This window comes from Cetorhinus maximus, chromosome 23 (assembly GCF_964194155.1).
Source record: "Cetorhinus maximus chromosome 23, sCetMax3.hap1.1, whole genome shotgun sequence".
NCBI lineage: Eukaryota > Metazoa > Chordata > Chondrichthyes > Lamniformes > Cetorhinidae > Cetorhinus > Cetorhinus maximus.
The window spans coordinates 22756999-22779137 of NC_135901.1; the positions used below are offsets into that span (position 1 = coordinate 22756999).

General features: G+C 43.3%; 2 protein-coding genes, 1 long non-coding RNA gene and 1 gene segment (V, D, J or C); 1 reads left to right on the forward strand and 3 right to left on the reverse strand.

The window, feature by feature from the left end:
• Window positions 1-739, reverse strand: part of LOC144697157 (uncharacterized) — a 64315-nt gene extending 63576 nt beyond the window's left edge. For all 4 annotated transcript variants that reach the window (XR_013580308.1, XR_013580309.1, XM_078569006.1 and 1 more), the window contains exon 1: window positions 594-739. The gene's annotated coding sequence lies outside the window, so the exon portion shown is untranslated. The remainder of the gene's footprint in view (window positions 1-593) is intronic.
• The window catches only part of LOC144697113 (uncharacterized), a 425270-nt gene that overhangs the window by 244086 nt on the left and 159045 nt on the right, over window positions 1-22139 (forward strand). The window lies entirely within an intron of this gene.
• LOC144697624 (Ig heavy chain C region, membrane-bound form-like) lies at window positions 15801-19717 on the reverse strand. The segment is given in 3 exon segments: window positions 15801-16285; window positions 16415-16542; window positions 19534-19717. Coding segments are annotated over 3 exon segments (258 nt in total).
• LOC144697625 (uncharacterized) lies at window positions 19734-21701 on the reverse strand. Its single transcript, XR_013580408.1, has 3 exons — window positions 21510-21701; window positions 20579-20890; window positions 19734-19863 (listed from the first exon to the last, which is right to left on the reverse strand). It is a non-coding gene; the product is annotated as an uncharacterized LOC144697625 (long non-coding RNA).

The following is a 22139-nucleotide window of genomic DNA, read 5'->3' on the forward strand; positions in this document are numbered from 1 at the left end:
TTTATATAGTTTTTCTTTTCCCACCTATTTCCATTATTTTAAAATGTATTTCCATCCATTGTTTTATCGCTGCCTTTTTCGATCCCTTCCCCCCACCCCACCCGGGCTATCTGTACCTTTATTATCACGTTCCTTAGATAATATCACCAGCTTCAACACCTCTTTGTCCTTTTGTCGAATGACATCTTTTGGTTATCTCCACCTATCACTGGCCCTCTATCCAGCTCTACACTCCGCCCCCCCCCCCCCCCCGCCCCCCACTTAAACCAGCTTATATTTCACCTCATTTCTCTATTTCCTTAGTTCTGTTTAAGAGTCATACGGACTCGAAACGTTAACTGTGTTCCTCTCCGCAGATGCTGTCAGACCTGCTGAGTTTTTCCGGCTATTTTGTTTTTGTTATCGATATTCACAACATTCCCTCCTGCTGACAGGGATAGGGATGACAGCGCATGCGCCCTGCCGCATCTCGCCCCTGGTAAAGATGGCGGCCGTTAACTCGGGCCTAAGACCCAGAGCAGGCCAACAACTGTCGCCCCATCCTGTGCAAACGCAGGATCGGTAGCTTCGTAGTAGGGTTTACAGGTATTCACCGGGTGTTTATGAAGCCTTCCCGCCCACTCCGCTGGCTTTAATCCTCTCCACCCATCCAGCGGCTCCATTACTCGACCGCAGTCGATTGTTTCTCCCTTCTCCGTCTTAGTCCAGGCACAACCCGCACTGTGCATGCCCCAGTCGGGGACCGCATTGCGCATGCTCAACTTCCATCTGGGTAGTACGCCTGCGCAGCAAGCTCCCTGTAGTCTGGATAGGACACATTCTTACCTGGAAAAACTCAGCAGGTCTGGCAGCATCGGTGGAGAAGAAAAGAGTCGACGTTTCGAGTCCTCACGACCCTTCAACAGAACTGTTGTTCTGTTCTGTTGAAGGGTCATGAGGACTCGAAACGTCGACTCTTTTCTTCTCCACCGATGCTGCCAGACCTGCTGAGTTTTTCCAGGTAATTCTGTTTTTGTTTTGGATTTCCAGCATCCGCAGTAGTTTTTTTGATTTTAGGACACATTCTTCCCCGCCGAGAATGCTGGGTAAAAACCCAGCCATTGAGAGTCGATATTGTTGAATCGAAACATTCAGTAGATCTGCTGTGTTTGTGGAAAGGGAGACATAGTTTACATTTCAGGTCGATGACTTTTCATTAGAACGGCACTGCATCATTACATGGACGTTGAGCCTGTTTCTCATTCCCCATATACTGCCAGATATGCTGAGTATTTCCAGTATTTTCCGTTTTTATCTCTGGTTAAGGAAGTTTCTTTTGAACTGCACATTAGATTCATTACTAAGTTATATTTATTTTCGTCCTTGTAAAACTGGAAACATCTTCCAGCTGTCTAGCCTGTAGAACACTTATGTGATCTTAAATTCCTCAATCAAGTCACCCATCACTCACGTTTCCACATTAAACATCTCCAGCCTGTTCAATATTTCTTGATAGGTATAACCTTTCAGTTGTAGCGTTAGTCCAATAAATTTTTCTTTCATCGCTTCTAATATGGAGACGTGAGCTAATCTGAGCAGCGAACTCACCACTGCCCACAAATCTCTGTATGTTTCTGTATTTTATTCATTTTCCCCATAAGATGGGATGGAGTGAGCAGATCCAATGAGCTAGTCTGTAACACTATGAAGCATCTACAAAGTTGCCTTGTAGTGAAACAGTGGGCTGTTTATCCATCAAGTATGACATTAAGAACAGCGTATCTGAGAATAGCAGGATTTCAGTTCGGTGACACGAGGCCAGATTAAGTTGTTAATATTATTGCCGAGCAGTGATAGGGAGCAGTTCTAATTCATGTGCACTTTGTGCATTTTCGAGATGAAAATGAATTGAACCTATCACTGTTGGTCTTGAGCATATTCAAATACAAATCCATGATTTTTTGCATACTAAGCGATTCAATAGGGTGAGAAAGTGAAGTTGAGCTGCAAGATCATTTAATGGTGGAGCAGGTTCAGATGGTCGTATGGTCTCCCTCTGCTCAATGGAAGCTCATTGAAGCTCAATGGAAGCTCGAGGAACAGCAGCTCATCTTTGATCAGACACTTTACAACCTTATGGACTCAATAGTCATTTCAACAATTTCAGATCATAACCACACTCCAAGTTTTTCGGACAGTAGGTGCTGGTAATGGTTCTGCTGTTACCATTTGACCCCCCTCTGGACGTGTTTTTTGTTTCTTCATTTGCCACATTAGTTGATTTACTTGTCTCATTATTACCCAATTTTGCCTTGAATCATCATCCCCTTTGTCATTTAATCACTCCAGCCTTCCATCCTATCACAAGGCCGTTTGTTCTTCCCTACTCTCCCCTTCTCTTTCTTCTGACTCTGTACTTGCTGCTAAATTATTGAATCCCTAAATTCTTCCAGTTTGGATAAAAGGTCAGCGAGCTGAACCATTCATCCTGTTTCCCTCTCCACTGTGAATGCTTCAGGTTCATGAAATTTCAAATGAGCTAGAAAAAGAAAGGTATTATAAAATTCAAGAAAGTACACAGACAGGGAAAGGAGGAGAGGGAAAGAACATATAAACATAAGAACATAGAAACATACAAATTAGGAGCAGGAGTAGGCTACTCGGCCCCTCAAGGCTGTTCTGCCATTCAACAAGATCATGGCTAATCTGATTGTAACCTCAATTCCGCATTCCTGCCTACCCCTGATATCCTTTCACTCCCTTGCTCATCAAGAATCTATCTACTTCTGTTTCAAAAAAAAAAATGTTTAAAGACTCTGCTTCCATCGCTTTTTCGGGAAAAGATGTTCCAAAGCTCATGGCCCTATGAGAGAGAAAAAAAAAACTTTTCATCTCTATTTTAAATGAGCGACCATTATTTTTAAACAGTGACACCTAATTCAAGATTCTCCCACAAGAGGAAACATCCTTTTCACGCCCACCTTCTCAAGACCCCTCAGGATCTTATATGTATCAAACAAGTTGCTTCTTACTCTTCCAAATTCCAGCAGCTACAAGCTTAGCCTGTCCACCCTTTCCTCAAAAGACAATCGGCCCATTCCAAATATTAGCCTAGTAAACTTTTTCTGAACTGATTCCAACGCATTTACATCCATTCTTAAATAAGGGGAACAGTACTGTACACAGTATTCTAGATATGGTCTCACCACTGCCCTGATAACTGCAGCGTAGCATCCCAACTTTTGTATTCAGTTCCCCTCACAATGAACGATAACATTCTATTAGCTTTCCTAATTACTTGCTGTACCTTTTGTTATTCATGCACTCGGACAGCACGACCCATCTGCATCTCAGAGCTCTGCAATCTCTCACCATTTAGGTAATAAGCTGCCTTTTTATTCCTCCTGCCAAAATTTGGCAATTTCACATTTGCCCACGTTATACTCAATTTGCCAGATGTTTGCTCACTCATATAACCTGTCTATATCCCTTTTTAGCCTCCTTATGTCCTCTTCATACCTTACTTTCCTACTTTTCTTTGTGTCATCAGCAAATTTAGCAACGATTATTCGGTCCCTTCATTCAAGTCATTTTTAAAAATTGTAAAAAATTGAGGCGCGGCTCTGATTACTGAGGCACACCACTCATTACATCTTGCCAACGAGAAAATGATCCATTCATGCTAATCGTCTATCCATGTCAATATGTTACACCCTCCACCATGAGCTTTTATTTTCATCAATCACCTTTGATGTGGCACCTTATCAAATGCCTTCTGGAAATCTAAGTACAGTACATCCACCGGTTCCCCATTATCCACAGCACATGTGACTTCTTCAAAGAACGCCAATAAATTGGCTAAACATGATTTCCCTTTCAGAATACTATAGTGACCTTGACAGATGTTAAGGGAAATGTTAGAAGCTATTATTAAAGACGTTATAGCAGGAGATAAGTTTTGTGATTGGGTGAAAGGCAGAAGAGAATAAATAACACCAGGGATGAGGATGCCAAGCAAAAGCAATGCTAATGGAATGGAATGGGAATGGGTTTAGTGAAGAAACTAAAGATGGGAGAGCCATTCTGTATCTGTGACCTATTTATGCTCTGATTGGAAATGTGTTGTTTCTCTGTTGATCTATTTCTCTTCTGCTCCACATTGAAAACTGAATCCTTCTCTCCATTGCCTTATGGAAATATTTCATTGAGCAAACACACAACTGACATAGGGAAAAGAAAATAATCAATTGAAGCATTGAAACAATGAAACGGAAATATTTACGATCCAGAAGGAGACCATTCGATCCATCATGTCCATGCCAGCACAAAAGGAACAATCCAGCCTAATCCCATGTTTTGGCTCTTGCTCCATAGCCTTGTAGGTTACGGCACCGCAAATGTTTTTCCATGTGTTATTTCCCCTGCGTCAAAGGGGGTTTCTGCCTCTAAAATCAGCTTTGGCAGTGAGCTCCAGACCCCCACCACCCTCTGTGCGAAATAAATTGCTCTACAGCTTTTCTCTAATTCTTAACCCGAGATACGTTAATTTGAATTGTTTAGTCTGCCATGGGTCAGCTGGTACCGCTCTTCATTCTCACTTATAAAATTGTGAGCTCAAATGCCATTGTCGGCCATGAACATAACAGCCTGGGCCGAGCGTCCAGTGCAATACAGAGGGAGTCCCCCACTTTCGAGTGTATTAAGTCTTATTGATGAGACATTAAACTGAGGCCTCGTCTGCCTTTTCAGCTAATTGTACAAGATCTCAAATCACAATTTTGACAAAGAACAGTGTTCCGTGTCCTGTCCGATATTTATCCCTCAATCAGCACCACAAGAACAGGCTATCTGGTCATCATTATGCAGCTGTTTGTGGGAGTTTGCTCCATTTCCTCCATTACAACAATGAATACATTTCGAAAGTATCATCATTGTCTAAAAGGCCCTTTGGGATTCCGGTGGTGATGAAAGGTGCTTTATAAATGTGAGGGTTTGTTTCTTTCTAATTCTATGTCTCTGGTTATTGATGGCCCTGCTTATGGAAATATGTCCTTCCTATCCTCTCCATCTCGATCCTTATAATTTTATATTCCTCAATTAAATCTTCTTTGCTTCCTCTGTTCCAAAGAAAACAGACCCATCCTATCCAATCTTTCCTCCTCACTCATTTTGATGTGAAAAAGGTTCAGCAGGAGTTTTCCAATACTTTCCCCTAACCATATAAATCTGATCTTTCTCATCTGGATTGTGTTTGAACTGCACCCACTTCTCTCAGTTCCCCAGGTTTATGCTAATCCTCTGACTCTGAGCAGTTTTGCTGGTACAGCGGCTTGACTGGAAATTGCCACTTCAAATACCATCATTCATTGTACGCTAGGCCACATGTCTGCCGTGCTTCCAGTGAAGCTGGGGGCAGTTTTAACTCATAAACCAGCAATTGTGATGTGAATGATAGCGAGCTGGAGAATGACTTACTTTGAGTCTCATGATACCTTGGAGGAATGGCTCAAACCGAGGAAGTTTCAAGATCACAAACTCCACCGACTGAGCTAGCAGGACATGTGTTGATGACATGTCCATATCCCTTATCACAGTGAGATAACTGTCTGAATGCAATGGTAGAGAAGGGAATTGACCACCAGAAGCCCAAGGGTCCAATGCTTTCCCATCAATCATCAATAACATTATTCACAGCTTCTGCTTCTCAGCTGCACCTCCTTCCCAACATTGTGATCCATTTTCCTCAGGATTTGTTCCTGGATTTAATATTTACCTGCTTTATAACCACATTTTGAAATCAGATTCCCTTCAATCTCCAACACAAATTGAGTTGCAAACCTGATGGACAAACAATGGAAAATAGGTCAGTCGGTAACACAAATCCCATGGTTCTCATTTTCAGATCCACCACAGTCAGCTTCTAAACAAAAGGGAGCAATTTTGCAGTGAAAAGATTTAGAAAGTTGTCATTGTTTTTATTTGTGACCCACTCACTCGGGTATTCTGTAAATGATGCTCGGAGGTTTAGTGACCGGGATATAATCTACCTGTGTTTCCCTGAGCCTGTGATCGGTGTATTGGGAGGTTTAGCCTGGATTGGAGTATCTTGCGTCTCAGGGATGGCCATGCACCTGTTGATTGCAGCTGCCGTCGCCGCTTTCTGCTGGCAGCGGGTGATTGGAGAGTGTGGGGCCGGAATATTGCTGCTTTTTTGCTTTTCCCTGTCCCACTCACTGTGGTGCTGGAGGAGGAGGAGTGAATGGGTTTGTTTGAATCCAATGACTTCATAGATTTCCAATGGGTTAGATATGGGTACATGGTTGGTCTACTCGTTTTCTCATTAAACTTGTCTTAAATATACATGACAAAAAATTGCTTGCGTGGGAATTCACTAAATAACAGAAACACTTGCCTCGATTGTGAAATATTTTCTTGCAGGTAAAGTGGACCCTGGCAACCCAGAGCTGTGGGGGAATGAATGCTGAAGTGAAAACTCCACTGGTGGATGGGCTCGAACCACCAACCAAATAGCCAAATACTGAACAATTGCACTTTAGAAACTGATGCAAAGCAATCTGCCAAGGTACCCACTTAAAACTTCAGATCATCGCTACCACATTAGCAATTGTTCTCAAAAGTTTCCTTCTTCCATACAAAAGGGTGGGACATTTTTTGTGGACACATGGAAACAGTTGATTGAGGGATAAACATTGACCAGGACAGAGGGGAGAACTCCTCTGCTCTTCTTTAAAATAGGCTCATGGCACCTTTTACATTCTGGTGCCTAAATCCCGTCATGTCTCTTCTTTCCCCACTGAATAGGAAAGGAGGGGTGTCACCAGACCTACACTGAGTCTCGATTTCCTCGGCACCCTGGTAGTTTTTCCTCTTCCTCTATTCTGAAGACCGATGCAAAGTGATTCTGCAGCATGTCTGCCATTTCCTCAGTTTCAGTTAACCTTGCACCTATCTTCAGGAGCACACATTGCTGTTAGACAATCTTTGAGACGGGGAGTAAGTATGTTAATCTGCATCAATAATCCTTTTTTGTTGACTGCACAAACTGCTAATCGGCCTGCTGAGTGACAGTTGAAAATGTTTAATAACTTCCAGTGGTCCATGTGTGGTGGAATGGCGGCTGTTTTTATTTTGTTGGATGTTATTCACCTCGACAAGAGGTGTCACGTGGCTGTATGATGCTGTCTTTCATAACACAGGTAAATTAGCGAACTTCCCTTCACACTTAACAAACGGCTTTTGGCAAAGCTTCTTTTTTGCCTAGTTTCGAATGAGGGACTTTCTGTGTGTTAGGTGCACATGATAATCACTACACTACAGAAACGACACACTGAGATCACAATGGACCTGTCCACAATGTTAACCTGCGCAGTCATGCAGCAGCACTTTGGGTCTTTGTTTTGAAGAAATGGATTCAGCTGTTATAAATAGGAATGCTGGAGTCAGGCTGATCCAACAGTGTCATCATAAAATTACACAGCACATTAGGAGACAATTCGGCCCATCGTGTCTATGATAGCATTTTACAAAGAGCTTTCCATAACCTTGGTTTTTATCGCTTTCAAGTCATTGTCCAACTCCCTTTTGAAAACTCTGAGTGAAGAGAAACAATATTGAAAGAGGTGCAGGAGTTCCTGCAGTGCCCATGCGCACTGTGTCATCATGAACAAAGTTTCCCTGGCCCAATGACATGAAGAGTTGGACTCGAGATTTTCATATAGTTTTTGAACCAAAAAATGTATTTATGCGGCTGATTTCATAACGAACTTTCAAAAAAAGTTTATTCAGATCAAGCATGTCCTCATTTTTCTCAGTCGCTCTGTACAATCTAATTCCCCTTGCTATACAACCTGTTACAGAGGCTGTTATAGAAAAGAGGGAAAGGTTTGCTGCAGCTAGACAAAGCTCTGGTTAGGTCACACCAGGAGGAGTGTGTATAGTTCTGGGAAAAGCACCTTATAAAGGATCAATATTTGCCTTGAAAGTTTCAGAGGAGCCACATTGATTCTGTTGGTGGGTTTGGAAATTGAAAGTTGTACATCCGCAGCTTGTGGCACTATTTCCCCTCACTGTTCACTTCATGTTCATGTCCAACACACTCGATGCTGTTATTGGCTGAACAAGTTTTCTGTGTTTTAACTAAACACGCTGTTATTCGGCGCTCCCACTCCTGCCACCCGGGTTTGGCCCTCATCAGGGAATGTTGTTTTCTTGTTGCTGTGTGAACTGTCACAATGAACTGATCCCGGAGTCCCTTTCCCCCGGGATCTACAAAACCCGTCACTTCTCTTCTTTTTTCATTCTCACTCTTTCATTTCCAGTTTGAGTCGGTTCTCCTTGGGGCTCTTCAACAAATCCGTTTGGATGGACAAGTGGCAGCTGAAATTTGATGGGAGGAAGTGTGAAGTGATTCATTTTGGTCGGAGAGGAGAGGAAACAGAAAATAAATTCTGCAATTTTAAAAGGGCTTCTGTGTTGCACAGCGAGTGGTTTGGATTAGGAATGTATCAATGCAGTTCGGTTCCACGAGGGGGTGAACACAGTTTTACCATCGCAAACTTCATTCACACTAGTTGTGTAGATTCATATTAAGAAGGTTCAGAGAGAAAAAGCAGGTTGGAAAGATGCAAGAGGAAATTGTTTCTTTCTGTATGTTTTTTTCAGTGGAGACTGTTTTGTTACCGAGTCCCCATATGCTACAAAGTGGAGGATGATTGAAATTTTCTGCCAAGGCAACGACAATTTCGGAATTGATCGTGGTGGCGAAGCCGAGCGGCTGAAGGCGCTGGATTTAAGCTCCAGTTTCTATGGAGGCGTGGGGTTTGAATCCCAGTGCTGACAGAGTTTCAGACAGTTCATATTTTCAGTCAATTTAGCCAAATCCTTCAGTGTGTGCTCGGGACAAGTACAGTGCTCCATTCTGGCGCAAAGATCGAAAAGAGGCAGTAGGAATTGCAGGGCAACCAGGAGTAGGTGGGGCCACGTCTTCATCCTCTGCTATAGCCATTCTCTGATTTTGTGTACAGAGCATTAAGAGGCACATAGCGCCTGAGTACAGAGCTGAGTTGCTCAGTAAATGGGTTGGAAATCCTTTACCTTTTCCTGATGTAGGTCCAAATACTACCAAACTACATTTCTCACTGTTCCTGTTTTAGGAATGAGTTCACAGAATCACAGAATCACATAGTGCAGAAGAGGCCCTTCAGCCCATCGAGTCTGCACCGACACGTGAGAAACACCGGATCTACCTACCTAATCCCATTTACCAGCACTTGGCCCATAGCCTTGAATGTTATGACGTGCCAAGTGCTCACCCAGGTACTTTTTAAAGGATGTGAAGCAACCTGCCTCCACCACCCTCCCAGGCAGTGCATTCCAGACCGTCACCACCCTCTGGGTAAAAACGTTTTTCCTCACATCCTCCCTAAAACTCCTGCCCCTCACCTTGAACTTATGTCCCCTTGTGTCTGACACTTCAACTGAGGGGAACAGCTGCTCCCTATCCACCCTGTCCATGCCCCTCATAATCTTGTACACCTCGATCAGGTCGCCCCTCAGTCTTCTCTGCTCCAGTGAAAACAACCCAAGCCTATCCAACCCCTCTTCATAACTTAAATGTTTCATCCCAGGCAACATCCTGGTGAAACTCCTGTGCACCCTCTCCAGTGCAATCACATCCTTCCTATAATGTGGCGACCAGAACTGCACACAGTACTCCAGCTGTGGCCTCACTAAGGTTCTATACAACTCCAACATGACCTCCCTACTTTTGTAATCTATGCCTCGATTGATAAAAGCAAGTGGGCAAGTGTCCCATATGCCTTTTTCACCACTCCACTAACATGCCCCTCCACCTTCAGAGATCTATGGACACACACGCCAAGGTCCCTTTGTTCCTCAGAACTTCCTAGTGCCATGCCGCTCATTGAATACTTCCTTGTCAAATTACTCCTTCCAAAGTGTATCACCTCACACTTTTCAGGGTTAAGTTCCATCTACCACTTATCTGTCCATTTGACCATCCCGTCTATATCTTCCTGCAGCCCAAGACACTCAAACTCACTGTTAACCACCCGGCCAATCTTAGTGTCATCCGCAAACTTACTAATCCTGCCCCCCACATAGTCATCTATGTCGGTTATATAAATGACAAATAATAGGGGACCGAGCACAGATCCCTGTGGTACGCCACTGGACACTGGCTTCCAGTCACTAAAGTAACCTTCTGTCATCATCCTCTGCCTCCTTCAACTAAGCCAATTTTGAATCCACCTCATCAAATTACCCTGTATCCTATGTGCATTTGCCTTCTTTCTAAATCTCCCATGTGGGACATTGTCAAAGGCTTTGCTGAAATCCATATAAACTACATCAACTGCACTACCCTCATCTACACACCTGGTCACCTCCTCAAAAGATTTAATCAAATTTGTTAGGCATGACCTCCCTATGACAAAGCCATGCTGACTATCCCTGATCAAACCTTGCCTCTCCAAGTGGAGATAGATACTCTCTTTCAGAACTTTCTCCAATAGTTTCCCTACCACTGACGTGAGGCTCACTGGCCTGTAGTTCCATGGCTTATCTCCACAACCCTTCTTAAATAGTGGAACCTCATTAGCTGTTCTCCAGTCCTCTGTCACCTTCGCCGTGGCCAGAGAGGAATTAAAATTTGGGTCAGAGCCCCTGAGATCGCCTCCCTTGCCTCCCTCAGCAGTCTGGGGCACAAATCATCCGGACCTGGATATTTGTCCACTTTTAAACCTGCCAACACCTCCAATACCTTGTCACTGCCTATATCAATTTGCTTAATTTACAGAATTAGTTATCTATGAAATGGACTAAAGAATCTTTCAAATGATCCCGTGTATTTTTCATTTCCGTTCATCTGCAGGCATTCACCAAAATTGCAGTTGCAAATGGAATAAAAATGGAGCCAATTTGGTGACATCCTTGCTTTTTGGATGTTTGTCTCTCCTTTGGCCTCTGTTACTATTGGTGTCTATGTCTGTGTGTGTTCCTCGCCGTGTGTCATTGTGGTTCAATTCCCTGAGCGGTTAAATGCATTTTTACCATCGCAAACTTTATTCACTTTCGTTATGTATCTTCATGGTATATGGTACAGAGAAAAACAGCTGGCTTAGAAGTTGCACGACGGGATTGACCCTTTTGTACATACTAGAGACATTGGCATAGCCCAGTGGTTAAAATACTGATTTCGCAAACCAGGTGCTGTGAGTTCGGTCCTTGCTGGTGCCTGTAGGTAAAGTTTAGCTGAGAAAGCGGTGGAAATGTAAGCTGTGGGGAAGATACAGGGGAGTATATAGACTGCAAAGAGATTTAGGACAGATGAGGGCAACAAGAATGGAACATGGAGTATAGGTTTGGGATGTGCGAAGGTCATGTGATTCAGAAGGTCCGAAAGAAATTTTTAAAAAGCTGAAATATTTAGGTACAGCAAGTAATTAGGAAAGCTAATAGAATGTTTTCATTTAATATGAGGGGAATTGAGGTAAGAAAATTATGCTTCAGTTGTACAGGACACTGGTGAGACCATATCTGGAGTATTGAGTGGATTATTGGCCTCCTTATTTAAGGAAAGGTGTAAATGCGTTAGAAGTAGTTCAGAGAAGGTTTACTAGACTAATACCAAGAATGGTCAGGTTGTCTTATGAGGAAAGGCTGGACAGTCTCGGCTTGTATCCGCTGGAGTTCAGAAGGCTAAGAGGCAACTTGACCGAAATCTTTCAGGTCCTGAGGGGCCTTGACAGGGTGAATGTGGAGAGGATGTTTCCTCTTGTTTAAAAATAAGGGATCGTTCATTTAAGACAGAGGTGAGAGAATTTTTTTTCTCTCAGAGTGTCGTGAGTCTTTGGAAGTATCTTCCTCAAAAGGCAGTGGAAGCAGAGTCTTTGAATGTTTCGAAGGCAGAGCTAGATAGATTATTGATCAACAAGGGGGTGAAAAGTTATTGGGGGGTCAGTGGGAGGTTACAATCAGATCAGGCATGAACTTATTGAATGGCGGAAAGCAGTCTTGAATGGCTCAGTGGCCTGCTCCTGCTCCTTGTTCATACCTTCACATGTTCTTTGAATCTAGGCTGCTTTCAGTGCCCGTATGCCACAAAGTCAAGGAAGATTGAAATTCTCACTGAGGAACATGTAAACAGGCAGTGTGTTCACTCAATGTGATGGTATGTTCCAGTTCTTTTGTGCAATCATAGAATCAATTTCTATTTGCTGCTTTGAATCCAATATTTCTAATGGCTTGGATGTTATGCACATGTTTGATCTAATTTATCTTATTTTCTTTGAAATAAATATTCGTAAAACTATTTGTCTGGAAAGGTACTTGGGATAACAGCAGGACTGGCAAAGTTTGGACAATATTTTCTTGTAGCCAAAGGACACAATGCAGAGCTATGTCAGTAATATAAGTAGAAGCAGGAATAGAGAGAATCTATTGGCCCTAGCTGGTATAAAGCCATCAATGTTTGGGTTGACAGCTGCATTCGCGAAACAAGATGTTACACAAATACCCTGGTGACTTAGTGGTTAGGATTCGGTGCTCTCATCGCCCAGGTTTTATCCCCGGTCTCGGTGTTGTGCAGCAATATCACAACCAGAAACCAATTACTGATTTGAAAAAGTCTATCACCCCCGAAACCTCATACCCTTCCCATGGCACCTTCCCATACAATCGCAGGAGGTGTAAAACCTGCCCCTTTACCTCCTCCCTTCTCATTGTCCAAGGCCCCAAACACTCCTTCCAGGTGAAGCAGAGATTTATTTGCACTTCTTACAATTCAGGCTGTTGTATTCACCGCTCACAATGTGGTCCGCTCCACACTGGGGAGACTAAACACAGACTGACTGCCCGTTTTGCCAAACTTGTCGACAAGCATGACCCAGGCCTGCCTGTCGCTTGCCATTTCAATTCAACATCACTCTCACGCTCATATTTCTGTCCTCGGACTTCTACAATGTTCCAGTGAAGCCCAACACAAACTGGAGGAACAGCAGCTCATCTTCTCATTAGGCACTCTACAGCCTTCTGGACTCAACATTGAGGTCAACAAGTTCACATTATGAACTCTGTCCTCCATTTTAATTTCCCTGCAGCCCCCAACCCCCGAAGTGCCAGTCTGCATCTTGTTCTCATGTTTTGATTTCAGACAGCGCTGACTCTTTTTCTGCTACTAACACATTCTGCTATTTTGCTTCCAGTCAGTGCTGACCTTTGTTTAGATATTAACACATGCTTTAGTCTTTAATGATTTCATAAACATTTCCCTTGACTTGTGTTCCATGACATCTTTGTCATTGAATCCCTCCTGACCCCCAACCTATCCCTGACCTTCTATTTTGCTCCATCTGCTCCACCCACCCTCGGCAGCAGCATAAAACCCATCACTTTCTACCTCCCTTCAGTTCTGAAAAAGTCATATTGTCTGGAAACGTTAACTCTGCTTCTGTCTCTACAGATGCTGCCAGGCCTGCTGTGAACTTCAGCGCCCCCCTGTTTTCATTAAAACACCAATTCCTGGCTTTATCAAAACATGAAATGCATAGCAAGCCGGCCATAATCAGCGGAACAAGAAACAGAGTTAAAGCTCCACGTGGGCATTAAATAGAACTGGAAATGTCTGAGGTGGAGATTAGGAACTAAAAACAATGACATGAAAGTGGAAGAATTTTATGTCGGTCAATTATTTTCCGTCATGAAAATCTGCCGTTTGCTGCCTCAAAAGGTTGACAGGAACCGCAGTGATTTGATTGGTGGGCATTGGAAATTGAATTTTGCATTTCACAGTTTTTGGTACTATTTCACCAACCTATCAATTTCATGATCTAGCCAATGGCATGGTTGTTTTAATTGGCTGAATAGGTCATTTTGCCTCTGGAGAAAGTGGTTTAAAATGGAAAAAAAAAATGGCAAAAGTATCGTTTATCAAACTGCAGGGGTAACCTCCCTGCTGGCCTCATGGTTAGGGTTCGGAACTTCTACTGCCGCGGCCTGGGTTCAATTTCTGGTTGATTAAAACACAGTGATAACGCCCCTGGTGTCCGAGTGGACAGGATTCAGCACATTCACCGCTGCGGCCTTGTGTGGGAATGAGGGTTCTTTGCTCATGTCCACACTGCTTAAACAGAGAGTTTATATGATTGGTTAAAAACTGAAAACACAGTGGCGAATCAGTGGCGTGAGAGTTGAAGCTTCGCATCAGAGCTGGAATCAGAGGGAATGGAGCAGGGAGAGAGAATCCTTGGGGTGATGTTCAGTGAGTTCAGGAGGATGGTATCAAAGGGAATGGAGTAGGGAGAGAGGGTCTCTGGGGTGATATTCAGTGAGTTCAGGAGGATTGTATCAGAGGGAATGGAGGGAGGAGAGAGGATCCCTGGGGTGATGTTCAGTGAGTTCAGGAGGATGATATCAGAGGGAATGGAGCAGGGAGAGAGGGTCTCTGGGGTGATACTCAGTGAGTTCAGGAGGATTGTATCAGAGGGAATGGAGGGAGGAGAGAGGATCCCTGGGGTGATGTTCAGTGAGTTCAGGAGGATGATATCAGCGGGAATGGAGCAGGGAGAGAGGACCCCGGGGGTGATGTTGAGTGAGTTCAGTTGTTTGTTGCGTCAGGCAGGCCGCAGATTCTGAGAATTTCCACGATTTGTGCTCCCTGGTATTCCTGATAAACCCCAAACTGTGGTAATAATTTTCAGGATTACTGCTCGATAATGTGTCTTTGTCAGATCGGCCCCAGCTTCTGGGAGTCATCCTTGGGTTTGTGTCAGCTGTTCCTTCTATCTTATATGTGTACTTTTTGTTATTCATTTATGCGATGTGGGCGTGGCTGTCTGGGTCAGCATTTGTTGCCCATCCCTAATTGCCTTGAGAAGGTGGCCTGTGACGTCTCTGCCTTGTGAGTGTTTAATTGGACAAGATACAGAGAGTCCAGGTGAATGCTTTGGGGGCTTGGGTTCAAATACCAACATGGCAGCTGCTGGGATTTGAATTCAATTCATAAAATCTGGGCTTGAAAACTGGCCTCAGTAATGGTGACCATGACAACTATCACCGATTGTCGTAAAAACCCATCTGCTGCACTAATGTCCTTTAGTGAAGGAAATCTGCCATCCTTACCCGGCCTGGCCGACATGTGATTCCAGGTCCACAGCAATGTGACTTAACTGCCCTCTGAAATGGCCTCGGAAGCCGGGCTGTTCGGGGCGGCCTTGCCAGCGACACCCACATCTCATGAAAGGATAAAGAGATAAAAAAACTTTTACTTCCTATCTAACCCCTGCTACACGGACCCTGGGAGTGTTTAATGGGACAGTGTAAAGGAAACTTTAGTCCTCCATATGCTATCCTGTATGGACATCTGATGAAGTAGACACCTGCTGTTTACTATTACCTGACATGTGACTGTGACAGGCCTGAGTATGAGTGAAATCACCGAGGTTCTCCTCGCTGTGCAATCATTCTGCCTCTGGAGTTTGGCATAAAAAGGCAGAGGTAAAGGTGTATTAACACCGATGGGTCCCTGGGTGGCACAGAGACTCTTTCACTGAAGGATCTTGGGCTCTGAAGAAGAGTCAAAAGCACTCGAAACGTTAACTCTGTTTTTTTGTCTCCACAGATGCTGTGAGACCTGCTGAGTTTTTCCAGCATTTGCTGTTTTTGTTTCACATCCCAGACAGGACTGGTTAAAAATACCTGCCTGGGAAAGCGGGGGAAACAGTGTAATAGGGAAAATGGAGCGGTGTCGATGGGCCTTGGAGAAAGGAGTTCAGCAAAGTCAGTTCGTTTCACATTCATGATTTATTAACAATTTCAGAGAACATTTTACAGAAAAGTTTATTTTAAAGTTAACTGAAGTGAAAATAATGACTGAGAGTCACATTGAGAACAGAGCACATTCGCTCTGAGCTGCCAACTATGTGTACAACTGTAACAGAGACCAGAAAGAGAAAACAGGAGCTCAATATAAAGGGAAGGGAGTAATTGTGAATGAGGAATGAGAAACGTTACTTATTTACACAGGGAATTCAAACTACTGGGAAATTATAAGCTGCTATTGCAATGCAATCATAATTATCTCGCACATTTGAAACAGAGAAATGGAAATACCGTCCATGATTGTCTCAGTTACAAATTCGGAAACATAAACTGAAGGTATTTCATTTTTAGAGTCACCGAGAGGACATATTTTAAATTCGGAATACAGAGATCTCAATAAAGAGCTGAGGAAAATCTACGGTGTCCAAAATTCAACCGGTCACTTGCTCTGTCAAAGAAGATGAAATAATGAAGCAAATCTAGGACATTTATGTTAGAGTTTTAATCAATGAAACATTGAGAGATTTTTCAAACCGCTTCTGTCAGTTTGAAGTGTGAATGAATTGAATCTTCTCACCTTCGCCAGAGTGGCGGCAGCGCTGTAGAAAATGCTCAGGAAGAACAGGGTGATGAATGTAGAAGCGGTTGTCCAGATATTGCCGTTATCATCCTCAGAGTCTTCAGTCCAGATGCGGTCTGTGGAATCTACGGGGATATAGCCGAGGAGATATAATTAGATTGTTTATTAATCTAGGATATCATTTTTTAAACGTTTCCTTTTCTCTTTCCTAAGTTATTAATGTATTCAATATTCAATGTATATCTACTACTAATTTCGTGACACTCAGTAACCTATCTCTGTAACTATCTCCACAGCTGTTCTTCCTTTACAATCTTTGTACAGTCAGTGTCGGGAAATATGGCAACTTTTCTCCAGTATCAGTTTATTTTCGAACAGGTTCGTATGATCTATTATTGGAGAATATTATAATGGGTATCGGGAGAGATTTACTGAGCTACTTATTTGGAAACCGTGAATGTTGCTTTTTAAAAGCTCAGATGTGATTTCCCATTTTGTTTGTCTATTTGGGATGGGAATGTTTGGTGCGTCATTAACTTAAATTAGTTTCTCAGTAAGAACATTGTTTCAGTGTGTTTATCGGGTTATTATGTAATAGAGACAATTGCCGGAGGATATGCCCGTTAAAAAAGTACGTTTGAATTATACTTTCTTCAATAGCCTGGCCTCTGTGTTGTGCTTTAGCTTTTGTGTGTGTGTGCAGAGTATCTCGCGCTTTGCATTACTGTTTGTTTGTGTGTCCATAGGTGTACATGTGTGTTAATGTGCGTGTTCATGTGCCAATGAGTGCTGATTTGTGTATTTTTGTGTCTGCGTCTGTACGTATATTTTGTTTTTCTGCCAATGTGGATGTATGAGTATGTTATTGTGTGTGTTTATGCCTTGATGTCTATATTTACTTATTACTATCTATGTGAATGTGTGTTTACCTGTTTAATGTGTGCCTGCTAATATGAGTGTTAATGTTTCTTTTTGTGTTCCACGTGTCTGTCAGCATATTAATGTCTGTGTCACAGCGTCTGTGTGTGTGTATGTGTGTGTGTGACACAGCGAGAGAGAGAGAGAGAGAGTTTTTAATATGTGCATTTGTGTGTTGATCGATGTTTAGAACTATGTATCAATGTGTGTATATGTTTTCATATGTACTAACGTGTGTTTTTTTGTTTTCTAGTGTGGATGAGTATATTCATGTTTGTGTCTACATGTGTGTCTGTGAATGTGTTAGTCTGTTCCTCTGTGTTTTTGTGTCTGGGTGTCGTCTGCTCATATGTGTGCATGTGTTAATGTGTGTCCATGCATTTGTTTTAATGTGTACGATAGTGTGTGTCTTTATGTCTGTATTTATGTCATTGTGAACGTGTGATAATGCATGTGCTAATAGTTACATTTGTGCTTTGTGTCCTTGTATGAGTCTGCTTGTCTGGTTTTATCTGTTTGTGTGTGTGTGATCGTGCATATGTGTGTGAGTGAGTGTGTCTGTGTGTGTATTTCTGCATGTGTGTGATTGTGTGCGTGTGTATTTGTTTATGTGTGTGATTGTGTGTTGTGTGATTGTGTGTACGTGTGTGTCTGTGTATGTTTGTGCATCTGCACCCATGTGTTTGTGATTGTGCGCGCATGTGTGCATGTGTGTGTGTATTTGTCTATGTGTGTCTGCCTGTGTTCGTGTGGGTGCGCATGTGTGGGTGTAAATGTGCCTGCCTGTACCTGTGTGTGTTTGTGTCTGCGTGTCTGTGCCTATGTGTGTGTGTGTACGCGTGTTTGTGTCTGTCCATTTGTGTCAGCTGTGTGTATTTTTACTATTTCTCCGAATTTCACCAGTACCAATGATCGAGTCTGACCTTGATGGTGAAAATTTTGGTGAACGTTTTCAATGTTCTGTGTATAAACGTGTTTTCTGTGAGATGCAAGGTGATATCAGGTGAACGAATGCAAACAATCAACCATGTGCCTCATAAAATTCAGGGACAGAACCTTGAACAACCCAGGGAGGATTCAATCACCAGTTTAGATTCGGCTTATGGGAAATCAATCTTAGCATAAGCTTAACAGGAACAAGGGTGTTAAAACATCTTCAAATTATGTTGCATAAATATATGTTCTTACAACATCCTAAGCATGATGGGAGTTTTAAATCGTGGCCAGTAAGCTGGAAGCCGACTTAGACTGTTGGTAACTGAATCCTGACAGTAGAGATCCGTTCCCTTCCAGATTCTCTGCTCGGGGAGTGAGGGTCCAGTGAGCTAATAGTTTTGCTCTGTCTGGTTGTCTAAGCAATTTCCCTTTCAGTTCTCTCTGCTGGGAAGGTGGAGACACACTGGGTTAACCAATGACCTTCCTCGTCTTTTTGTGTAGCAAGTGGAGGTAAAATTGGCTTTAAATTTTCCTTTCAGCTTTCTCTGTTGGGGAAGTGGAGGTACAGTGGGTTAACAATTTCCCTTCCCCTCCCTCTGTTGGGGAAGTGGGGTACAGTGGGTTAACAATTTCCCTTCCCTTCCCTCTGTTGGGGAAGTGGGGTACAGTGGGTTAACAATTTCCCCTCCAACTCTCTCTTTTGACGAAATGGGGGTACAGAGGGTTAACAATTTCCCTTCCCCCTCTCCCTGATGGGGAATTGTTGGGACATGTTTCTGTGTGACTCCATTTCAGTTCCCAGTGGGAATGGTGCAGCAGCTTAAAGCTGACATCCATTTTAAAGGGATGGGCAGCAAGATAAGCAGGAACACCAAGATCTAAATGTGCTGTGTTTGTTTGTCAGAAATGGGAATTGTCAGATTTCTCCTTAGTGGGAGGAGAGTTAGTGAAGTTATTTTGCAGAATCCCGTAATGAATGAGCTTTACTCTGTCTCTAACCCAGGGTGTATCTGAGCTGGGAGCACTGGGTGTACAAGACTTGGGTGTGAGACCTGTAAATATCCGATTTTAACAAAACAGGTCTAACATCAGCAAAAGTGGAAAACAACATTGATTAAACGATTGTGTATTTAAATCACGATTGGAGAAAAGGACTTTATTATTTTTATAATTGAAGTTTGAAATGTAACCGAGAGATTCTCATTGACATGAATTAACTGTGTCCATCAGTGCAAAGGAAATGTTCACAAAACTCGGTTTACCGCTGGATTTATCAACTGTTCTGTTGATGATCTTCAAGGGGATCACTTCATGTCCTACCACACAGGAGTAAGAAGCGCCGCTGGCCCACTCCTCCGCTGCAATGGATAACAGGCTGTACATGAAGAAGGAGTGATTGCCATTCTCCGCCACCACCTCGGTGTTCTTGTAGTTCCCGAGATCCACCGGCTTGTCATTTACGGTCCACTTGACGAAAATCTCTCGCGGGGAGAAATCTCTCACTAAGCAGCTGAGGGAGACGAATCTCTGAGCGGAGACATCGTCTGCCGAGGGCTGGAGGACAGACACGGACGGTCCCCACGGGTCTTTAACTGCAGAAAATGTACAATAAATGTCAATAAACTGGATACTTTCGTAGACAATGAAACTGCTGGTTAGATGTGAGAGAAACGTGTTTTGTGATGAATATTAAGGGGTTTCATTATCCACTTCTTGGAAATATATCACCGATCCTTCACTATAGCTGAATCAAAATCCTGGAACTCCCTCCCTAACAGCACTGTGTGTGTATCTACATCACATGGACTGCAGCGGTTCAAGAAGGTAGCTCACCACCACCTTGTCAAGGGCAATTAGAGATGGGCAATAAACGTTGGCCCAGCCAGTGGCGCTCACATCCCATGAATTAATAAATGAAATACTTTCGGATCTGTCCGGTTTTCCAGCTCGGAGCAGTGGTGGCACAATCCTTTTCCCTGAGAACTTATGGGGTTGGACTAGAAAGTTTCTCAAAGTTTACAGCACAGAAACAGGCCATTCGGCCCAACTGGTCTATGTTGGTGTTTCAGCTTCGCACCAGGCTCCTCCCATCTTGCTTCATCTAAACCCAATGGCACAGCCTTCAATTCATTGTTCATTCATCTACTTATCAATTTCCCCCTGAAAGTCCACAGGCCCAGGGCGTTTAGTTGGCGAAATTGCTAATCAGAGTAGACCATGAATACACTGAATAATAAATATTGATCCTTACACTTACACTGGAAATAGACACATTAAACCACTTATTGCTTCAATCTCACCGCTCACCTGGTTCCTTGTGGATGGAAATTCTTAAAGAAGTCGGCAGATCCTGATGGCTCACCACACAGTAGAACTCAGCCCCACTCAGCCAGGCTTGTGTCGAGATGTTTACGTTGCTGACCACGCTGTCAGGATCCTCTCCCGGTTGGACGGCGATCTCTGATTTCAAAGGCTTCTTCTCTTGTGTCCAGGACACGAGGACTCCATAAGGAGCATTAGAAACGATGCAGGTTAAGGTCACGGTCGCCTCCAGTAAGACCTGTTCTATTGGAGGTGGAAGTAGAGTAATTGTGGGATCGTTGGGGCAGTGGTGATCACCTGTGAGACAGAAATGAAGATCAACCAAAGTTTCACCTTCAGGAACAGGACAGCAGTATTCAGCCTTCACTCCCTGAAGGAGAATAAATCACCTTGGACATATCAACCTCTAACTATCGTCTTTAATTTTCTTTACACAACGGAAAAGCAGCTTGGTCTGTGTAAATCGTTCTCATAATTTAAGTCTTTCAGCCCCGGTAACATTCTCATGAATCTGCGGTGCCCCAGTCCCAATACAAATGTATCATTCCTGGGCCCTGGAATGCAGTAAGGAAAGCCGTTTTATAAATAGGGTGGATGCACTTTCCAACACTCTATCCCGAAGCTGTTACCAGTGAAGGGTTCCAGACACCTTCTGCCTCTCCAAATATGATCAGCTGACTCAGGGTAAAGCTGATGTCAAGTCCACCTCACTCACTCTGTGACGTCAATATAGAGACATGATGTGATAAAATCCTGAATGGTGAACAATCCGATTGCATCCCTTACATGGGAACTAAACAATAACTACATGATAGTAAATTAGAAGTTGTTCCATCTACTAACTCCAATAAATTCCTGATTTGATTAACATCGGAGAGCAGAATGATCTATTGCTTCCTCGGTTTGTATTTCTTACCCTAACACTTGGTGGCGTTTCGACTTTGGGTGACCCCTTGGTGAGTGACCTGACAGGTATAGACCCCGTCGCTGAACCATTCCCCAGCGGAGACTTTCAGCCGACTGGTCGCCGAGAAGTTCCTGTTCACTTCAAAGACGGGAGAGGTGACAATTCCTGAATCCATGGGTTGTCCATTCTTCATCCACTTCACGGTCATTGACTTTGAACAGAGATCGATGATTGAACAGACGGCAGTTGCAAATTTGTTGGTTGTGATTTCTTTCCTGGAACTCATGGTGTGGAGAACAGTTGGAGGGAAGAGGTCAGGTCCAGCACCTTCAAAAAACACAGGTTAGCCATTTCTTGCAGAAGAAATTGATAACAGATACAATGAGTTCTTATATTTTAACAGGCTCTTTGCGGTCAATGAACACTAACCTGGAATTTCCAGGGATCAGAACTATGCAGAGAACTGTAAATGTGTTATAACCATGGCCCTATACAGATCAATCACAGCCTTTCTGTTTCTCACAGGTTCCCCAACACTTACATTGCATTCCAATGCTCTTGGCTGAGCCGCTGTATTGAACCTCACACTTGATTTTGCTGCATTCCCCCTTTGACTCGGTGATGGTTAACTGGCTGCTC